Source organism: Trachemys scripta, chromosome 6, assembly GCF_013100865.1.
Source record: "Trachemys scripta elegans isolate TJP31775 chromosome 6, CAS_Tse_1.0, whole genome shotgun sequence".
NCBI lineage: Eukaryota > Metazoa > Chordata > Testudines > Emydidae > Trachemys > Trachemys scripta.
In genome coordinates, this window is record NC_048303.1 from 91,428,277 (window position 1) to 91,451,368 (window position 23,092).

The window sequence follows — 23,092 nt, forward strand, 5'->3', positions numbered from 1 at the left end:
TTACTCCAGGGGGTTGGGAGCAAGGAGGCTTCTGTGGGGAAGTGGGGCTGAGCTGCTGGAGGGGTCTAGCCCGTGTGTGTGAACGGGAGAGAGGGGAGGCTGAGTGCTTAGGTCTGGGGGGTCAGTACAGTGCAGCAAGTCCTGCAGCTCCAGAGAGACCCACCTGAGGATGGACATAGGACCCCCAGATGTGCTGGAGCGCAAGGGGGCTTTGACTCTGCGCTCACATTGTGTGCAATATGGGAGACCCACCCTAATGTACCGCTGGTAAGAGGGCACCACTGTTGGTATCCCTGGGTCTGTGAACATATGTGGTACTCAGCAAAATGCCTAGGGAAAAAGACATCCACTCCTCCCTTGTGTACTGCACACCTCCTAGAGATGTGTGTTATGTAGGGTGACCAGAGGGCAAGCGTGAAAAATTGGGAGAGGGCGGTAATAGGAGCCTATATAAGAAAAAGCTCCCAAAATCGGGACTGTCCCTATGAAATTGGGACATCTGGTCACCCTAGTGTTATGTTCTGCTATATATAGGATACCCTTGCAAAAAGTCACTCCTCTGGCTTTTTAGATTATGGTGAGCTTTGGCGAAGGAAGGTGAGTAGATTTTGGCCTGGTCTGCACACAGTGTTTGTACTATGGTTGGATTTGTTTGTTCCTTTTGCTAAAATAGTTATAACTGGTAAGGCATTGAGCATGGAGGAATTATATTGGTATAAAGGAGCCTTAAAGATAAAGCAATACAACTGTTGTATGTAGACGGTTGTTCCTTTGTGCCCAAGCTGGTAAATTTTCATGTTTTTTCTTGTTTTCTGATTTTTGTTGTTAAAAAGTGGATCTTTTTAGGAGCAATTGCCTTTTTAAAAAAATAGTACTCTAGAATATTGCAGTATTTGAATTTATACTCTTAAAAATAGCTATATCCAAAATCCTGTGCTGTGAAGGCCAAACTCTCAGTAAGCATAGGGGATATTTTAGGACCTAGTAGTTCACCATTTAAATAACTACAGAAATCTAAGGACGGTATAGATCTGGTTCAGTGGTGCATGCAGGGGGTGGAATAAACCCTGTGAATGCCTAAGCAGAGGAGAAATAGAAGCAAGATGCATATAGGATCCCTCAGAACTAATTTGTGTAAGACTCCTTTCTTCATCCTGGCTTTCTCACAATAATGACTAGCTCCCCAAAATGAGTAATTAATACACTAGTGATGATGCAAGGAAGAAGAAGGGGAGGAATATGGGGACCCCCAAAATGGGGAAAGAATCAAACTTCAAACTTCAAATAAATTTGTTAGTCTCTAAGGTGCCACAAGTACTCCTGTTCTTCTTTTTGCGGATACAGACTAACACGGCTGTTACTCTGAAACTTCAAATGTGTTCAGATTACAAATGGGCTTAGATATGTGTCCATGATGAGTGGGTTGTAAATACCTAAATAGATCTCTAGAGAGCGCTAACAATTATGGGCTATATTCTGTCTAGCCCTTAAAGAGGTGTAGCAATTTGTACTTTCTCGTATGTTCCCCCTCAAGTGGTGTGGCTTCTTACTACCCACAACTTGGGCATTGCCTACCAGACACCATAGAGCCCTCAACTGATTTATACTAAAAACGCCAATATATATGCAATTGACATTTTTAACTGCTGTCAGCTATTTTGCAGATGGTTTTATTATATTATCCACACTCATTCCTGGTCTGCCTGCCTCTCTATCTCTCCATGTTTGTATTACGATTATTTTTAGTGTATGGTGTCAGATTATTTTTTGTTCATGCCTAATTGTCTTCACTATGCATATGGGCTCATACGTGTTTAAAATCTGATACATTTTTGTAGTCATAATTGTGTCATGAGTAAATTCAGGAGCATTTGCGCCTGTACCCTTTTCCATATATATATTTTCTGTACTGTGTGGATTTGAGCACAGCACTGTTATTGAAAGCTTTTCTGAAAATCACTGGGATAGTAAATTATGTCCCTGCCTTGATATTTGTTTGGCAGTTTACTTAGCCTAGCCAAAGTTAAGCACTGCAAATGTTTGTGAGAGATTCATGCATGTGTCTGAGATGTGAAATGTATTATAAGGAGAGAATGTGCTATTTACTAGCATTTTTTCCATATCTGAAGTAAACCAATTCATAGTAAAACTATTGTAAATTTAATATGTTGAAATCATAAACAGAAGCAGTGTGTAAGAAGAATAACTAAAGATGGAATTTTAAATGGAAGAAAAGCTTTAGAATTAGAGAGTTTCTTCCCCCCCCCCCCCTTTCATAGTAGTGTGGTTCTGCCAACTTCATTATGATTTATGAGCCAAAAAATAAATAAAGGTATGGACAATTTCTAAAGATCCATGTGTGTAAAATCACCAGATACCAAAAACTGCTGTACTCTTGGTCACTTCATGTTTGAAAGCAGACAAACCAGAAGCAGAAAGCCATATTGGGCAACAATATAAAATCCCCCTATCCAATACACGTATAGAGACCAGATTTTCAAAGAGAAAAAAAAGAATGCCTATTGTGGCTCGTGAAAGGAAAAGAGGATCCCAAGGATGTTTTCAGTGAGTGGTGCTGAGATGTGCATAGGAAAAGTTTTGCCATTCTACTTCTCAGTCATCCCTCTTAAGTCTTCAGCCAAGCAAACCTCTCTCCTACACTGAATCCACTGCTCTGGACATGTCATAATTCATGAGTGATTGTGTCCAATCTGACTGAATGGTGGTTGAGGCTCTCATTTTAAAAAAAGAAATGAAAGCAAAACTGAAAGCATCTCCTGCTGGACTGTTTACTGAATTTACCATTCACTCCTCAGTCTCCCTACTTCTATCTATTTTATCTGTCTGTCTAAATATTTATATAGCCTCCACCATCAAGCATCTCATTTCCTGACAAAGGTAAAAATCCCAATCATATCTGTCTCCTTTGCTATCAAGAGGCAGGTTTAGGTTTTTTTAAAATACATGAGAATGAGATTATTATTTCAGGAAAGTGTTGGGAGGAAAGGGGGTGAGGGTTGTGTTTAGTTCTTGAATGTAGTGAGGTTAATAATCCATTTCATCTGCTAGTGAGTTCCATAGCTTGGTTCCCGTACCTGTGAAAGCGCTGTCTCCTGAGGTTATTAGGGTTGCCAGGCATCCGGTTTTTGACCGGAATGCCCAGTCGAAAAGGGACCCTGGCTGGCGGTGCAGCAGAAGCCCGGGGCTAAGGCAGGTAATCCCTGCCTGCCCTAGTTCCACGCGGCTCCCAGAATTGGCTCCCAGGTCCCTGCAGCCCCTAGACTCATGGGTGGCCAAGGAAGCGCTGCCCCTGCCCCGAGGGCTGGCTCCACAGCTCCCATTGGCCATAACTGCCTATCTTTAAAATTTGCCAGGCGATAGGAACCCTATTTAGCATTAATTGAAATTATAGAATATGGGCCAAATTCTGCCTTCAGATACTCTGATATAACTCCCATTGATTTCCTTGTGAACTCTGCATAGGTACAGTAGAACCTCAAAGTTAAGAATAACAGAGTTACAAACTGACCAGTCAATCACACACTTCACAATCAGGCAGCAGTAAAGACCAAATAATAATAATAATAAAAAAGCAAATACAGTACAGTACTGTTACTTGTAAATTACTAAAAACAAAGGGGGGGGAGCAGCATTTTTCTTCTGCATAGTAAAGTTTCAAAGCTGTATTAAGTCAATGTTTAGTTGTAAACTTTTGAAAGAACAACCATAACGTTTTGTTCTGAGTTATGAACAACTTGAATTCCCGAGGTGTTTGTAATTGAGGTTCTGCAGTAGGTGGGGTCAAGAATTTAGCTCATAGTCGCTAATGATTTCAGAGTGAGAGGCAAATATACAACATTTTTAAAGTTAGAGTTCTGATTCACATACAAAAAACTTGCTTGTAAAAATACACTTTCAGATGTGTGTACAAAGAGAGGAATTGCACATGCAAAAGCTAATTAGATATCAAATGCACCCTGATTGAATTGGCCTTGTCAACACTGGTTCGCCACTTGTGAAGTAACTCCCTGCTCTCCATGTGTTTGTATATAATGCCTGCATCTGTAGCTTTCACTCTATGCATCCGAAGAAGTGAGGTTTTTACTCACGAAAGCTTATGCCCAAATAAATCTGTTAGTCTTTAAGGTGCCACCAGACTCTTTGTTGTTTTTGTAGATATCAAATGGTTTGTGCATGTGTTTACCTGATTTTGCATGCAATCACAGATGCACTTTGTTTGTATTTTCTCTACATGGATCTGCATATGTGAAAATTTGGCCCATAATCTCTTGTTGCTCTGGCAAGGAGTATAACAAAAACATCAGGGAAGGGGACCTCTTACCACTTAATAATTGTATGTATGTATAATGTCAGATTCTTATTTAAGTAATGCAAAAAATGAAATAAAATAACTAGGTCATAAAAAGATGGGAATAGCCTTGGATGTGATGTGCAGAAGTATGATAACAAACCTATTTGTTTTGGTGAGTGGTTAGCTAATAAGAAAGCCATCCAGATTCTCAAGTTAAATAAAGCAAAAGGGTTTTGTTTTTCAGAATGAAAATAATGAGAAATCCTTTTATTTTTAGAAATAATTCATCATTTTCTCTATCCCCTGGCATTTCTATTATTAAACTGAACTTTAATAAAGTGATTTTTTTATAATCTAAAATACATTAAAACTATGCTCTGTTACTATGGGTCCAATTTTATTTATTTAGTATAAAATAAGGAAACTGTAATAGTTAGATCAGTTTTTCATTTTAAATAAATTGTTGTAATAGTACCCTAAGCAAATTAAAGTAACAAATTAGTTAACTACTTAATGTAATCCAATTATTTTTTATAACTGAAATTCAAATCAGAGCAGAATGATCCAACATATCTTTAATTGCTTTGATGTTATTTTGGATTATGCAGTTTCACAGAACAATGTGTGTCTTTCACTCTGAGTAATGTAATATTATTCCTATTATGTGTCTCTTTTCAGTATTTTATGATGCATTACTGTGGCCTTACTTGTATATCCTACATTTCCTTTCCTGTATATCTATAAGGCTATGGTATTTCATAAATACCTGGTGTTTATATATTGATTTATTTGGTAGCAATCATAAAGGGCATCAGGTTACATTACGCAGGCTGAAGAAAGCTATGCCCTCCAAGATGTAATTGTACACACTGTATTCAGCTGTTGCTACTTTCTAATCAGGAGTATGTTCAATCTGGTAGTATGTAGAATACCTTCTAGTTTTTATATATGTAATAAGCTGAGATGTAAAAAAGGTTTTTAATTTTTAAAATCATAGTAGGACGGGGGTAGGCAACCTATGGCACGCGTTCCGAAGGCGGCACGCGAGCTGATTTTCAGTGGCACTCACACTGCCCGGGTCCTGGCCACCCGTCCAGGGGGCTCTGCATTTTAATTGAATTTTAAATGAAGCTTCTTAAACATTTTAAAAACCTTATTTACTTTATATACAACAATAGTTTAGTTATATATTATAGACTTAGAGAAAGAGACCTTCTAAAAATGTTAAATTGTATTACTGGCACGCTAAACTTTAAATTAGAGTGAATAAATGAAGACTCAGCACACCACTTCTGAAAGGTTGCTGACCCCTGTAGTAGGATTTGGGCATGAGAGTTACGAACTTTCATAGTATGATTAAAAGAGGAGCAATATGCCCTGATCAGTCTGTATTGTCAGCTGGGAGGTATATGTTCTAATAGCAAGAGTCTATATGAGTAGGTAATATTTATCTTGACTTTTTTTATTTATTTTTTTTAAATTAAATACTTGATTGTGTTTGTATTTCATACAGAAGAAGAAAGTTGTATCATGAATACAGTATTGGGAAGTGGAGAGGATGCCATCATATAGGAGAGAGTGTGTACTAGAGTGGACAGTGGCAGATAAATGACCCTTGCTGGAGTGGTGTCATTCTTGTCTGGATGAAACCCAGGGTATGTCTACACAGCAAAGAAAAACCTGCAGCTGGCCAGGGCCAGCCGACTCTGGCTCAAGGGGCTCAGGCTATGGGGCTGTTTCATTACTGCAGCCCGAGCCCAGACATCTACATAGTAATGAAACAGCCCTATAGCCTGAGCCCCTTGAGCCCAAGTCAGCTTACATAGGTCAGCTGCAGGTGTCTGCCTGCTGTGTAGACAAACCCCAGAGGCCATTCTGACCAGCAACATTACACTACAGTTTTTAAAAGGGTGAAACAAAGAACTAATCCAACTTCAACAACAATGGTAATTCCAAACAGGCAGAATACAAGTACTTGAGATAGAATTTAGCAAAGAAATCTGGTTTAACATCAAGGAGTCCGGTGGCACTTTAAAGACTAACAGATTTATTTGGGCATAAGCTTTTGTGGGTAAAAAAACCCACTTTTTCAGATGCATGGAGTGAAAATTAGATACAGGCATAAATATACTGGCACATGAAGAGAAGGGAGTTACCTTACAAGTATCAGGGGGTAGCCGTGTTAGTCTGTATCTACAAAAACAACAAGGAGTCTGGTGGCACCTTAAAGACTAACTACCTTACAAGTAGAGAACCAGTGTTGACAATTCAGTCAGGGTGGATGTAGTCCACTCCCAATAATTGATGAGGAGGTGTCAATACCAAGAGAGGGAAAATTGCTTTTGTAGTGAGCCAGCCACTCCCAGTCCCTATTCAAGCCCAAATTAATGGTGTTAAGCTTGCAAATGAATTGTAGCTCTGCAGTTTCTCTTTGAAGTCTGTTTTTGAAGTTTTTGTTGTTGAAGGATGGCTACTTTTTAAATTTTGTTATTGAATGTCCAGGGAAATTGAAGGTTTCAGAGTAGCAGCCGTGTTAGTCTGTATCCGCAAAAAGAACAGGAGTACTTGTGGCACCTTAGAGACTCATTTGTTAGTCTCTAAGGTGCCACAAGTACTCCTGTTCTTTTTTCAGGGAAATTGAAGTGTTCTCCTACTGACTTTTATATGTTACCATTCCGGATGTCTGATTTGTGTCCATTTATCCTTTTATGTAGAGATTGTCCGGTTTGGCCAATGTAAATGGCAGAGGGGCATTGCTGGCACATGATGGCATATATCAAATTAGTAGATGTGCAGGCGAATGAGCCCTTGATGGTGTGGCTGATGTGGTTGGGTCCTTTGATGGTGTCGTTGGAGTAGATATGGGGATAGAGTAGGCAACGGGGTTTGTTACAGGGATTGGTTCCTGGGTTAGTGTTTCTGTTGTATGTGTAGTTGCTGGTGAGTATTTGCTTCAGGTTGTGGGGCTGTCTGTAAGCGAGGACTGGCCTGACTCCCAAGGTCTGTGAGAGTGAGGGATCGTTTTCCAGGATAGGTTGTAGATAGTTGATGATGTGCTGGAGAGGTTTTAGCTGGGGGCTGTACGTGATGGCCAGTGGTGTTCTGTTATTTTCCTTGTTGGGTCTGTCCTGTAGTAGGTGACTTCTGGGTACCCGTCTTATTCTGTCAATCTGTTTCCTCACTTCCCCAGGTGGGTATTGTAGTTTTAAGAATGCTTGATAAAGATCTTGTAGGTGTTTGTCTCTGTCTGAGGGATGACGCAAATGTGGTTGTATCTTAGAGCTTGGCTGTAGGCAATGGATTGTGTGATGTGTCCTGCATGGAAGTTGGAGGCATGTAGGTAAGTATAGCAGTCAGCAGGTTTCTGGTATAGGGTGGTGTTTATGTAACCATCACTTATTTGCACTATAGTGTCCAGGAAGTGGATCTCTTGTGTGGACTGGTCCAGGCTGAGGTTGATGGTGGGGTGGAAATTGTTGAAATCCAGGTGGAATTCTTCAAAAGCCTCTTTCTCGTTGGTCTATATGATGAAGATGCCATCAATGTAGTGCAAGTAGAGGAGGGACGCTAGAGGATGAGACTTGAGGAAGCATTGTTCTAAGTCAGCCATAAAAATGTTGGCATACTGTGGGGCCAGATGGGTACTCATAGCAGTGCTGCTGACTTGAAGGTATAAGTTGTCCCCAAATCTAAAATGGTTGTGGGTGAGGACATAGTCACAAAGCACAGCCACCAGGTGTGCCGTGGCCTCATCAGGGATACTGTTCCTGACAGCTTGTAGTCCATCCTTGTGTGGAATATTGGTGTAAAGAGCTTCTACATCCATAGTGGCCAGAATGGGGTTTTCAGGAAGATCACCAATGCATTGTAGTTTCCTCAGGAAGTTGGTGGTGTCTCGAAGATAGCTAGGAGTGTTGGTAGCGTAGGGTCTGAGGAGAGAGTCCAAATAGCCAGATAATCCTGCTTTAAGAGTGCCAATGCCTGAGATGATGGGGGAGGAGAGTCCAGGATTTCCAGGTTTATGGATCTTGGGTAGCAGATAGAATACCTCTGCTCTAGGGGTGTGTCTGTGTAGATTTGTTCCTGTGCTATAGCAGGGAGTTTCTTGAGCAGATGGTATAGTTTCTTTTGGTACTCCTCAGTGGGATTGGAGGATAGTGGCTTGTAGAATGTGGTATTAACATCTTTACTCTCAAAAATAGTGTCATGGGATCTTTAATGATTATGAGTGACCAGGTTGCCTTGCTTTTACAACACGTCTCCTTTACAATTGGTCTTGGTTCATGACTAAGGTTACTAGGCACTATGATAATAAAAATAATAATGAGTGTCTGAAAGATGAGGTAATACACGTAAGAGAACTCTCCTGATTTGCTACTTACTTTCTCTTTGAACTTTTATATTCTATTCTTTTCTAACTGTAACATTCAAATGCTTTTAGAGTTACCTAGGAAGCCTTGTTGCCAAGAAGAAGCCAAGTTTTCCTTAGTTGAAAAATCTCCTATTGATTTCAGAATTTTGCCCTGCTAAAATGTGATCATCCCCACACACAAAAGGACAGGAAATCTTGCAAGTGTAGATTTTACCATAGTATTTATAGGATTTCATGCTTTCAGTCCAGTAAAAATAATTGTGAGAATGTTTTTTCTCACAGTAGTTTGATTGGTATTAGAAAGTGTATAGGTGTGTGAAAAGGTCAACATTAAAACAAAACACACACACAACCAAACTTCTGCTTTGAATCTCAAAGGTCAAAATTGTAGGGGGGTGAAGATTACATACATGTCAACTGTCCCTTTTTATTGTTTTAGCAATATATTTGCCATTTCCATCCTGTGTCCCCCTAAAAGCTGTTATGTTTATTTGTCCTTGCTCTGTTTGTAAAGCATTAGGGGAGGGATGTAATAGTGTGGCCATCCAGTCAATATGGTGTTCCTTAAGTGGGATTTATAGATGATCACTATCTCTGAATATCAGGTTAAATCTGTTATTTTATCTCAGAAATATCCCCAGAATATAAGACAAATGCCTCTCTCTGGCAATCAGAATATAGTTGTGATGAATGTAGAAGAGCGGGAGCAGCATCTTTCCAACATGCTTCTGCTATTTTTGGTCACTTTGGAATCCCTCTGCTCCCACTCCACAGGTCAGAGCTTGGCAGTCATGGGTATGCCAGGGAAGAAGAAGAAAGCACCAAACATCATGGTATTATCCTCTCTCAGCCTTATGATAGTGGAATGATTATCAGCACAGAAGTTAATGCTGCTCATAGTGTGGTAGCATCGGGGTCTTGTCCACGGGTTTGCAGAGTGATGTATTACTGCTGTGGTGGGAGGTGGCCAATGGCAGCATGGTTCCTTTGCCACAAAGAATGAGGAGCCATGCCTGCAGATCACTACAGAGGGAAAGCTTCCTTGTGGAACATTTGGAATCCAGATTGTTGGGAGTAAAGTTTCCCAAAGATCCCCAAGCTCTGAGGGTTTGGAGATCATACCTTCCTTCCTGTCCTGCTGTTCCCTGAGAGGAGCTTTAGTTTCCTTGCCCTCCTTACCCTTTTGCAAACAAAAACAAACAAACAAAATTAAATAAATATGCAGGAGAGGAATAATGCTTCTTTCCATTATTGGCTACAATAGAAGAGTTGTGTAACAGAGATCCCAAAATATCCAAACTTAACCTCTTTCTCCCCACCCTCTCAAACTATGCAGGCTCTTGAGGATTTTTACAGCACTGTATAAAAGCCTGAATGGTTCTAAGTTTCTGCCACTCATACACATGTTGAGTAGAATCTTACTCGGTGAATAGGCCTACTGAAATCACTGACATCACTTATGGAATAAGTTACCAAGTGTAAGGGGGTGGATCAGGTCTGTATGAACCAAATCTTTAGTGGTAATTTTTTTAATATAAATTGATTTTTATTATTGTAACTTTTCATCTTTATTTTACTAGCTCTTGGTCTTTCAGAGTACTTTCACTTACAGTAAATTTTGTATCTGTTACAAGTTAGGGTTACCATATTCAAACATTTAAAAAAGAGGACACTCCACGGGGCCCCGGTACCGCCCCTGGCCCTGCCCCAGCTCCGCCCCACCCCTTCTCCGCCCCCTCCTCTGAGCACCCCACATTCCCCCTCCTCCCTCCCTCTCTGATCTTGGTTGGGGGTTGCTAAGTGCTTCCCTGCTCCCCACTCGCCCCTGCAGCCTCTATGCCCTTGCCTGCCCTGCTCCTCCTCACCCTGCAGCCTCTGCACCCCCCTGCCCCTGCAGCCTCTGTGCCCCCTGCTCCCCACTTGCCCTGCAGCCTCTGCGCCCCCTGCCTGCCCTGCCCCTGCAGCCTCTACACACACCCCCGCCCCCGCCGCCTGCCCTGCTCCCCCCGCTCACCAGGCAGAGGGAGAGCTGCAGGCTCCACGTGGAATCAAACACTGCCAGCTGCTCTGTGGGGAGGAGGGAGCGGGGGAGGGGGAGGGACTCTGGCTGCTAGAGGCCCTAGTGGCTGCAAGCGGCTTTCAATCAGCCCAGGCGTCCAATCAGCCATGCCGCACTCCGCAGGAGGGGAAGGGGGAAATCCCGGACATTTCTTCTTGATTAGAAATTTCCCCCTGGACGGCCATTTAACACTGAAAAAGCCGGACATGTCCGGGGAAACCCGGACGGATGGTAACCCTATTACAAGTTACATACTTTTAAACATGCAGAGTTACATTTCTTGGTGTTGCTAGAAGGACTTCTGTTATGCCTACCTGAGCTGAGACACAGTGACTGACTAGGAAATAAAATTGCAGAAACCTTATTCATGAACATTGGGGTGTGGGTTGGAGTGGGCAAAGGGTAGGAGGTATTTAAATATTATGGCAATTGACACAGTACTGTGAACTTGGGTAGCTCAGTGGTTAGCTAGTAGTACTGCCAACACCATGTGTTTAAAAATCACAAGTCAAGCCTAGAAAATTATAAGATTGGCTTGAAAATTTTCAAAAATAAAAAATTTGGGGTTCTTTTCTTTGTCTTCTGGTTTCTGAGCTGTAGGGTACACTCAGCTCATGCTTTCATGCATTTCTTTGCAACCATGAGGACTAGAACACTTTTTTTCTATGAAAGCTGAGACCCCTGTATAATCACTTGATTCCAGGGACTAGGGCTTTAAAGAAACACTAAATATCAGGAGATTTAGCTACAATGGCATGTTTATTTGAAAGTCCCTGTTTAATCCTTTTGACGAGTGACAATGTTGGTGGACGAAGTATTATACAGTATCAGGATAACAATGATCACTAGAGTTAAGATTGCATAAAGTTTTCTATTTGATTCCCGCTGTTTGCAGCTGCATTTTGTTTCTGAAATTTTCAGTTCTACACTTGGTCTCTGCTCAAAGATAACTTATTTATTTTGAGGGAAAACCAGCTCAAACATTTTTGACCATGGGTAGGGTTGCCCCCTTTCTAATTGCACAAAACTGAACACCCTTGTCCCCCCTTCCCTGAGGCTCCGCCACCGCTCACTCCATCCCCATCCCTCTGTCTTTTGCTCTCCCCCACCCTGACTCACTTGCTCATTTTCACCAGGCTGGGGCAGGGGGTTGGGGTGAGGGCATTGGCTGGAGGTGCGGGCTCTGGAGATGAGGGGTTTGGGTTGCAGGAGGGGACTCCAGGCTGGGGCTGAGGGGTTCAGAGTGCGGGAGGAGGCTGTGGGCTGGGGCAGGGGTTTAGGACGTGGGAGTGGGTACGTGGTGTGGGCTCTGGGAGGGAGTTTGGGTGTGGGAGGGGGCTCAGGGCTGAGACAGGGAGTTGGGTTGCAGGAAGGGTTTTGGGGTGTGAGCTCCGGATGGCGCTCACCTCGGGTAGCTACCTGCAAGCGGCGGCATGACCCTTGGCTCCCTAAGTGGAGGCCCGGCCAGGCGACTCTGCCTGCTGCCTCTGCCCTCAGGCGCTGCCCCTGCAATTCCCATCAGCCACGGTTCCTGACGAAGGGGAGGTGTGGAGCCGGTGCTCAGGGTGGGGCGGGGGGCAGTGCACAGACCCCTGTGGCCCTTTCTCCACCTGGGAGCCAAGGGACATGTCACCACTTCCGGGGAGCCATGCGGAGCCAGGTAGGAAGCCTGCCAAGTAGGAAGCCAGCCACGCCTACCGGATTTTTAATAGCCCAGTAAGCGGTGCTGACTGGAGCTGCCAGGTTCCCTTTTTGACTGGGCATTCCAGTCGAAAACTGGGTGGAAGAGAAACTCTGTTTCTGTTATCCAAAATTCGTGCAGCATTTTCTTGTTTTAAGATGCTGTTCAGTTGAAAATGCTGGGGGACTAGAGGGTGTCATTTGGTTTAGGAATAGCCCTCGTTAATTAGCAGTGCACTCCTTCTTTAAAAAACAAAGGTGTATATAAAAGGAAGACTTTTGCTGCACATGTATGGGTGGGTAATTTACCTGTGCAGTGGAAAATCTAGTCAGATATGTTCCTGCAAATTGACAGGACAGGGCCATTTGGGGACTCTGTAAGGTGCATAGAAATTGGGATCAGAGTTCCAGATTGCATGTGTAGCCTTAACTTTATCATTCTGCATGATTTAACCCTTAAAAGTCCCAATCTTAATGTTTTATCATATTATTATCATGGAAATAACAGTTAATTCAGCTCATGTTGTATAACAGTGGTCTCCAACCTTTTTATACCCAAGATCACTTTTTGAATTTAAGAGCAACCCAGGATCTACCCCACCCCTTCCCGAGACCCCACCTCGCTCACTCCACCCCCCCCGTCACTCACTCTCCCCCACCCTCACTCACTTTCACTGGGCTGGGGCAGAGGGTTGGGGTTTGGGTGGGGGTGCGGACTCTGGGCTGGGGCTGAGGGGTTTGCAGTGTGGGAGGGGGCTCCGGGCTGAGCCTGGGGCAGGGGTTTGGGGTGCAGAAGGGGATGAGGGATGCAAGCTCTGGGAGGGAGTTTGGGTGCAGGAGGGGGCTCTGGGATGGGGCAGAGTGTTGGGGTACAGGAGGGAGTATGAGGCTCTAGCTCTGGGAGGGGGCTCAGGGCTGGGCAGGGGTTTGAGGTGCAGGAGGAGGTATGGGGTGCTGGCTCTGGGAGGGGGGTTGGGGTGCGGGCTTCCACTGGGCAGCACTTACCTTGGGCAGCTCTCAGTTGGCGGCATAGTGGGGGGCTAAGGCAGGCTCCCTGCCTGCCCCAGCTCCATGCTGCTCCCGGAGGGGGCCAACGTGCCCCTGTGGCCACTGGGGGGGGCACATGGCTCCGTGCACCGCCCCTCTCTGCAGGCACCACTCCCTCAGCTCCCATTGGCCACCGTTCCCAGCCAATGGGAGTTGCGGGGGTGGTGCTTGCAGACAGGAGCAGCACGCAGAGACCCCTGGCCGCCTCCTTTTCCCCCCTCCCCCCAGCCACGGGAGCAGCATGGGACCAGAGCAGGCAGGGAGCCTGCCTTAGCAGCAGCCCCGCTGCACCACCGGAGACTGCGATCAACCTGGAGAGTCTCCAGGATCAACCAGTCGATCGCGATCGACCAGTTGGTGACCATTGTTCTATATAAACCCGAACCTGTGTACCAGATAAAATGCTAAAGAAGGAGTTTGGCTTTTTTGTTTTGTTTTCTTGGTATGCTTTTAGATCAGTGGCTTTCAACCTTTTTTAATTTAAAAAATTTCAAACGAAGGTGCAGATCCCTTGGAAATCTTAGACATAGTCTACGGACCCGCACAAGTCCCTGGACGACAGGTTGGAAACCACTGTTCTATGGTAATGACAAACTTTCGCAGATCCCTTAGGCATAGTCTGCAGACCCTCAGGGTCCATGGACTACAGATTGAAAACCAGTATTTTAGATGTTAGACTTTAAAAAGAAATAGAGAAAGAAATGCCCAGAAATCCCTGAATTAAAAAACGACAACTGTAGGACCAGATCAAACTTATATTGAAGTACGAGTGTGGGATTGTTTCCACTAAATCCACTGGATGTTGGATCAAGATGGTAATACTAAAAAAAAAAAAAAAAAAATACCAAGGGTCCGACTTAAAGTAACAAAAGGAAGGATTTCAGAATTTGGTCTGCCTCTCCCTTTATCCCATTGTTCTTAGGCTTGAATATATATGCTGGTTATTATTTTCTATGTATTTATACAGAGCCATCAGTGTGCTACGCGCTTTAAAAACAAGTATGAAAGCAAGGTCCCTTTCCTGAAGAACTTAGAATGATCATCACACAATTCTGTAAACACCATGCAATAGCTAGTCACAAAGGGGAAAGTTGTTTGTTTTGTCTTTGTTTTGTTAAAGTCAGACCCTTGAACATTGACATTGTTGGGTTTTTTTTAATACAAAAAACAAAAAAAGTTAAAATGACAATTTGACCTCCAGCTTGGACTTCCCCTGAACAGCTTGAGAGAGGCATGTGTGGACCATCTGTCTTGTCTCTTTGAAAAGAAAGAATTAATTCTAGTAAAAGAATCTTTTAGTACCAAAGCTTGAAAACAACTCGTGAGTCCATAGCCATTAAAAGGGAGAGAAACATTCAAATAGAATACTGTACTGTACTCCCGTAAGAATGTAGGGAGTGACATTTTTTCCAATTAAATAAACATTTGTTGGACAGGAATACTTTCCTACCGTCTTTAAAGCTCTTTTGCATATAGAGAGATTATTTTAAAAGCTGTAAGCAAAATTAATTTCCCACCCAAAATATCTTGCCATGATTTGTATAATTGTTTTTAATGTTATGGCAGTGCCTGCAGGCCCCAATCAGGTTCAGGATCCCATCATGGTAGGCCCTGTAAAAACACATAGGGCTTTTCTACGTGGAGCAGCAATGTGCACTACAGAGGTGTGATTTCTAAAACGTACTAAGATGTTGCACACTAATTAGTCCATGTAGACCCTGCTGTTGCACACTAAAAGTTTCCTAATGCACTTAAACATAGTTCTGTTTGAAACAGCACTATATTTAAGTGTGGGAGAGAATGTTTAGTGTGCACCAGAAATGTCTATACAGAGAATTAGTGCACAGCATGTTAATGCGCTTTAGAAATTATATCCCTGTAGTGAGCATTGCTGCTCCGTGTAGGCATGGATGGACTCAGAGGATGGTTTGGGATAACTGTTCCTCCTCATTAAAGCCCTTAGAGTCTCGCAGGCCTCAGTTCTCTCCATCACATTATTCAACATCTATATCAAGCTAGTGAGAGGGCAACTGCAAGAACACATTTTAAAATGCCATCAATATACAGATGACATCGAGATCTAAATCTCCTTTACATCAACTACATTCTCTCACACATGCACACAGTGAACTCCTGGCTTTGTTTAAGTCAATGGCAAAACTCCCATTGACTTCAATAGGATCAGGATTTCACCCACACCAATGTAAGCTATTTCTCTCACCAGGGAAGGAAAGGTGGGAGTGGGGGGATATGTTTAGGGTTTTCATCCATTCTTGCACTTTGCTGCTACTGTTCAAAGTTGCCTTTTTGTATTCTACAGTTATTCCTTAGCAGTTCTATTAATTATATGTATCCAAAAGGTGTCTCATTAGTGTCGTGTCCCTGCATAATCCTTTTCTGTGTGGCTAAAATGACAGTAAGGTGAAGACTAGCAGTTATATTCCTTCCCCATCTAGAAGAGTTTTCTAGGAATAGATAATGAATACGTTATCTATTGAATACATTATCTATTGAATACAAGTATCCATTGAATGTTTTATACTTCTGAATGCTAGTTCCTGACACAAAAATTAAATTTTTCTCCATTATTTGTAACCATGAAGAACTGAAATATTTCTTTGTATAGAGTGCTGTATTGGCTGAACCTTTATACGTGCTCTCCAGGATGTAAATAAAAATGGATTTTTGACAACAGTGCTTGGCACATAACTGTCTATCTTTGTGACTGAAAATCTCTTCTAATGTATCACACTCACCAGTCGTAGGGGAGCAAACAGAATCCATTTAGACTAGATATGGAAATTCAGTCTCAGATTTAATTGTTTGCTAATAAATTATTTCAAAGGCATGAGCAGGAGGGAGTTGGATACTTGTCTGACATTGGCTTTGCCTTAGCTAGTGAATGCTTTTCACCAGCAGGCAGCTTGAGTTCCTTGCCTGGTGTAAACAGATTAGTATGTAATGCAGGATTATTTGTATAATTTGCATAGTGTTTATTTCACTAAATAAAGAAACTTTCTGATTTTAAATGTTAATTGTTTTATCAAAAGATACCTTGACCTAAAATTACATTATCCTTTTTTCATTTCATTTTGGATTCTTGTAACATTTTTTCAAAGGGGAAAAGGGGTAGTGATAGGTTAGCTGATATGCCATAGGTTTGTTGATGTAAAACTTCAGTCAACATGTCTATTGCTTTCCTAGTTTCTTTCTGTTAGATTTTTTTCTTTAATTTTTTCTGTTTAATTATATTTAGTATTACTATTAAATATATTATTTTCAGTGGTAAATCTCACGCTTCACTTCTAGGTGCAACAAGATACTATTGCAACCAGCAACTGCACTAGTGATTATAACAGTAGCATAAAAGAATGGGTGGTACAGTAGTGCGAAGCCCATGATATGCATAAATGTGGAGAATTTCACTATATCCAGTGAAATTTTGATTTCAAAACAAGAGATCATGATTACATTTGTCATCTCACAAATATAAACTTTTTTTTTAAAGGCACCAAAACAGAGAGGCTGAACCTAAAGATTATGATATAAATGAAGTTCCTTTGGGTTCAAAGAATTTATGTCAATCTACTTACTCGAGATTCGGAACTGTGGATGGGGTAAATATTTTTTCTTTGTTTTAGCTCAAATTATTCAATATCGTTTATGTATTTATCATTAGGGCTTGCATCTGGTTTTGGTTTTGGAGGCATGTGTTGAATTGGCCTCCAGCATGGACCTATTGGACAAACTTAATAAAAGAATATTTAAATTCCATACCACTAAATTAACATTTCTTTTCCTTGTTTAAAGGCTACCTTCCTGGTTCCCTCTAAGATGTTTTTAGTGTTTTTCAAAGTCAGTCATGTTAGACTTCTTTCCCACCCTTCTGCTTTTGTACCCTTCCTGATTACTTATTGTTAAATTAAAAATAAGGAAAACAGAGTAAGAAAAATGAAAAAATGCTTATTTACAAATCTAACAAAATTATGGGATGCATGCAGGCATAAAAAGAAGCTAATTTTTCAGAAGTATATATTATAATACAGCAAATATTGCTTTAAAATATGTAGACCTGAATGTCTGTTGGCTTAAAAGGGGTTTAGTTTGGTTAAAATAATCAGGAATGGAGCTATGCCCATCTACACCAGCTAAGGATCTGGCACAGACAAAATAAAACTAAAATCAATTTCTTTCAGCAGTAAACAAAAAAATTTCTTTAATGAAATCCTATGCTTAGATATAATAGCTCTAATAGACTTTATTAGAGCTTCCTTCTCCAGAAACCTTTAATCAACCATACCACCACTTCTAGGATGGGAGTCTAGTTAGCGTAGTTAGTACCCTCTTCTTCAGAACATGTTTATTATTATTATTTATTATTTTATTTTTGTTATTATGAGTTAGTCTTTCAGGTTTAGATCCTCCTCTCAGTCCTCCACTCACAAGCCTGGCATCTACTGTGTCTCAATCTGCACACTCACAGTGATGAACCCCAGATTGCATTAACAGATCAAACTCCAAAATTAAAAGATGTGTTTTGAAACTGCATATTTTGTTATCCAAGATATGCAATGATGCATATCAATACAAGAACTCCAGCATGAAGTGTGGAATGTGTAGCTGATCACATGACATCATAACAATCAACTACAAGGCTGTGGTGGTGGTATGAAATATTAATTTATTTGTACTTGATAATATGTCTGTGTTATTTGGGGTGAGTGAAATTTAGAACGTCTTTGGGTTTTAAATTCTTGGGTTTTATAATGGCATGGTAGATATGTATATTGTTGTCAGTATCCTAATTTTTTTTAAAAAGCAAAGCTTTTGGAATATAACCAGTGGAAACAAATTACAGTTACAGAAGGAGCCATAATTTTTCTTTTCTGACTTTTATGTGTTTAAAAATCCAATCCTGCTCATGTTGAAATAAATGGCAAAACTCCTATAGACTTCAACGAGAGCAGGAACAGACCTTAAATTCTCAATCTTTATGTTGTAATAACATGTTTGAATTTACTTATGTCATCTTCACTTAAATTTTTATATAAATTTTAGTATTGGTATAATGTCTAAAAAGCAGCAGAATAGCATAGAAATATATCTCAAAAGTAGCAATAAGCCTATAATAAGTTTAAAATTCTCTTGTAGAGGGAGCCAGATTCTTTGTTGTCCTGCACATGGGGCAATCATTTATAACCCTGCAAAATGGGTGCAAAATACTAACCATTGATACTGTTTTTCACTCACTGTGCACTAAGTGCAGGGCAACAGTTAGTTGGGCCCAGGATAACTTGCTGTTGATGTATTGCAATCATAAAAGTTACCTTTTACTGAGAATTCTCTTCTAGGTATCAGGATTATGTTATCATCTTATCCCATCAATGCCATCAAAAACCTGCCTGTTAGGAACCAACTGGACGATGAACCAACTGTCGAAGAGCTTAGCCTTGCCATAGGTGGACTGCCCAGTGGAAAGGCCCCCAGAAAAGACTGAATACCCTCAGAGGTCATAAAATGCGGAAAACCTATTCTACTGCAACATCTTCATGATTTGCTCTACTTGTGCTGGAAAGAAAGCGAAGTACCACAAGAAATGAGAGACGACATTAGCAATCCCTATTTAAAAAAAAGGGAGACAGCAGTGACTGTAACAACTATCATGGCATTTCCCTTCTTAGCATTATGGAAAAAACCTTTGCCCAAGTTGTCCTGAACAGACTTCAGACCCTTGCAGACAGAGTCTGTCCCAAATCACAGTGCAGTTTCAGAGCTAAAAGGTGACATGATCTTCTCAGTGTGACAACTATAAGAGAAATGCAGAGAACAAAAGAAGCCCCTTTACGTGGCCTTCACTGATCTCACAAAGACTTTTCACCTTGTCAGTAGAAGCTGACTATTTGCATTTCTAGAAAAGATTGGATGCCCTCCAAAGTCCTTAAGCATGATTCGATCCTTACGTGAAAACATGTACGGCACCATTCAATACAACGGCTCAGTCTCTGAGGCTTTCCAAATTTATAGCAGAGTTAAGCAAGGCTGTGTACTTGCCCCAACTCTGTGATCTTCTCCTTGCTATTCCTATATTTTGCATGACTCAGATCTAAAACCAAGACTTGGGAGACCCTTATCCAACACCTCCTCTTTGCTGATGACACAGCAGTGATAATCCACAAAGAAGCTCATCTCCAAAACCTTATGGACAGTTTTTCCAAAGCCTGCCAAGACTTTGTGCTTACCATAAGCCTAAAAAAGATGAACATAATTTGCCAAGGAGTTGAGGAAGCACTCTCCTGCAATATCAACAACTATGAAGTTGAAGTGGTGAACGCGTTCACACACCGGGGATCCACTATCACAGTCAATCTTTCACTTGAAATGGAACTCAACATCTGCATTGGAAAAGCTGCCACAACAATGTCTAGACTGAGCAAGAGGGTATGGCAAAAGAACAAACTGACAGAACGCACAAAGATCTGTGTATTGTGCATGTGTTATCAGCATACATTTGTATGGGAGCAAGACGTGGACCTTACTCTCATCAGGAAAAGAGGCTCAAACGCTTTCATATGCGTTGCCTTCATTGAATCTTTGGAATCTTCTGGAGGGACAGAGTTACCAACACTGATGTGCTCAAGCAGGCCAGCATACCCAGCATGCAAACTCTCCTCAAACAGAGATGTTTCTGCTGGCTTGGGCATGTGTGCCGAATTAAATGATGGCTGCATCCCAAAGGACATTCTTTTCAGTGAATTGGCATCTGGAAAAAGACCCAAAGGATGCCCAAAATTGCATTTCAAGGATGTGTGCAAGCGAGACCTTAAAGAAATGGACATGGATGTGGACAACTGGGAAAATCACACTTAAGACTGCAGCCTGGAAACAAGAATTTAACAAAGGTCTCCGGAGTTATAAGAGGAAGCCGTCCAGCTTAGCAAAGGAGAAAAGAGCTTGCAGAAGGCAGAGCACAAAGGGTCAAAACATCACCTTTAAATGTGACAGATGTGGCAGAGATTGTCTCTCTCGAGTGGGTCTCTTCAGCCACAGCCGCAATTGCCATAAAACCAACTAAGAAAATTCTTTATCTCTCAGGGGTGCATACCCATGGTCTCTCGAGACTGAAGGATGCCTACTACTAATCCTATTTAAACCTGGACATTCCCAAATACTAAATATGAGTCAATTAAATATGGTATTATCCTTCATCGTGAATCATTAAACATCTTATCATACTTGCCTATTAATAAAGAATATATCAGGAGTAGGCAATCTATGGCACGCGTGCCGATTTTCAGTGGCACTCACACTGCCCGGGTCCTGGCCACCCGTCCAGGGGGCTCTGCATTTTAATTGAATTTTAAATGAAGCTTCTTAAACATTTTAAAAACCTTATTTACTTTATATACAACAATAGTTTAGTTTATGTATTATAGACTTATAGAAAGAGACCTTCTAAAAACGTTAAATTGTATTGCTGGCACACGAAACTTTAAATTAGAGTGAATAAATGAAGACTCAGCACACAACTTCTGAAAGGTTGCTGACCCCTGGAATATATTCATAAGTACAGTAGACATGGTAAAAATGTGATGACCAAGCCTATTTGTGTCCAGCTTCTTCATTTATTCAAAACTGTGCAGTCTCTGGAAAAATTATGTGGAAGCCTGACTGAGATTTCATTGGAACTGGGTCCTGTCAATCCTATTGGATCAGTAAAATCCTCATCTGCAATGGAATTATTTAAATTTCCATACCGTGGAGAGGCATGAAAAGTTACAGAAGTACAGTACTTATAGCAATGGTGCACTGTTTTCATTTTGAGGAGGCCTTCCCATGTACCACACATTTTCTGTTCATCAAATTCCAGTAAAAGTGCTGTAATTTTTAAAAAGGAAAAACACTGCTGTTACATTCCACCAGGACCAGAGATTATTTTTCTAGTTTTTCTACAACAGTGGAAAATTGTTATGAACTAAACAGTTTGGTACAACACTTATTGTAGACTTGTGTGCAGTATATATATGCACTGGACTTTTTTTTTTTAGTTATGAATGCTGACTGTTTTATAGGGTGTTTTGCCTTGGGGAGACCTGTCTTTCTTTTACTCTTAATTTGATTTACTGCTAGCCATCCAAGGTTTTGATTTGGTAGTGAAGAGAGCAAAAAACTATTTTAAACCTCTTTCTGCCAGCTGTACTAGAAAGTATCTTATGGTGAATTGCATTGTATATGACTTTATGAATTCCACTGTAGTTCAAGAGGTGGTAATTTCTTCACCTCCTACAAGGGAACAACTTAAATGTATATAACTGTAGATTACAAAAACATGAATGTTGTAGAGCAATTCTCTATAACACAAGGGGGTGCACAAATACTTTTTTGTCAGTGGGATAAGAGATTTATTTTAACATATATTAGGTTGGTGTTTTAGTTGGAGATAGCACAGTGCTCAGTGGAGGTAACTGTGCCAAGTGTGTGCCATGGCAACCAAAATACATTTCACCCTTCGGGGGGGAAGGTGTTTTCCATTGAAACACTTCCTTGTAGTTTAAAAAGCAGCCAACCTTATGATCCCAACTAAACAAAACTATGCTATAATTACCAGTGTTGTAATAACACATACTTCTGTCTGCATTCATCTACACAAATACTGCTAGACTGCATTCTTTGTCAATAGATGGGGACAGAATATTTGAGATTTTGATGACATTCTCATTGCACATTTAAGAAGCTGGCCATTACAGAATTCTCAGTTGTCTCCAGCAGGTGGAACAGCTTCTTCAGCTTCTAGTTGATTACTAAGGCTTGAGCTTAGTGGGTCTGATGCTGTCCTCAGCATTCCCGGTGTATTCAGGTGATACGGCTACACAGCGTATAGTGAAGAAATTGGAGGCCAAGTCTAGGGGCAGGAGGAAGTGCTTGGGTTCAGGGACCTCATGCAGACCAGCATCGGGAAGTCCTTCTGACTAATTGTGTTGAATCTCCCAGCATAGAGGAGTTCCCAGGAGACAACTTGGTTGTCAGAAGAGTGCCTCAGCTAGCAAGAATCATTATACCGGGGCCTCAGCCAGCCAGTTCCCCTCTTCAGATATTCCAGGCCAAATCCTTGCCCCATTGATTTCAACTGACAAAACTTCCACAGATCTCATTGGAGCCAGGATTTCAACTGCTGTCTCTCCTGTTTCATACTGGAGGTTTCTTGCACCACCATCCAGAAAATGGTCGAGACCCTTTGGATCTCCTGACAACATAGGCTCAGCTACTCCCTTTTCCTTTTCATGATGAGCACCCAAGCGCCCCTTCTCCACTGTAGTTCTCCCCTGAAATGATGTCAAATAGGCTTGGCATTTGGAACAGCATGGATATGGATGTCTCCTTTCTCTCCTAATTCTCAAGCATGCTTTCTATGCTCATCACATCAAGCTCCTGATGACCTACTCCTTCCATGGCAGCTTCCAAAAAAGTCTCCAGAGTAGTGTGGGTTTGGCCTTCCCTCTCATATTCCATATCTGGGCAGAAATATAAGTCCAACCCCACTCTTTCATCTAGCACTATGCACAGCAGTCCCTAAATAGCTGAGGCTGATACTTGCTATAGGCAAGGTTCTTCCCCCCAACAGAAA

The 23,092-nt window shown here is 41.5% G+C and overlaps 1 protein-coding gene across 1 annotated transcript in view; it reads left to right on the top strand.

Moving 5' to 3' along the window:
- Window positions 1-23,092, top strand: part of C6H9orf135 (chromosome 6 C9orf135 homolog) — a 49,168-nt gene continuing 26,076 nt past the window's right edge. Inside the window, exons 1-2 of the mRNA XM_034773036.1 lie at window positions 1-267; window positions 16,979-17,087. Coding sequence (XP_034628927.1) covers window positions 170-267; window positions 16,979-17,087 — 207 coding nt within the window. The 5' untranslated portion in view covers window positions 1-169. The remainder of the gene's footprint in view (window positions 268-16,978; window positions 17,088-23,092) is intronic.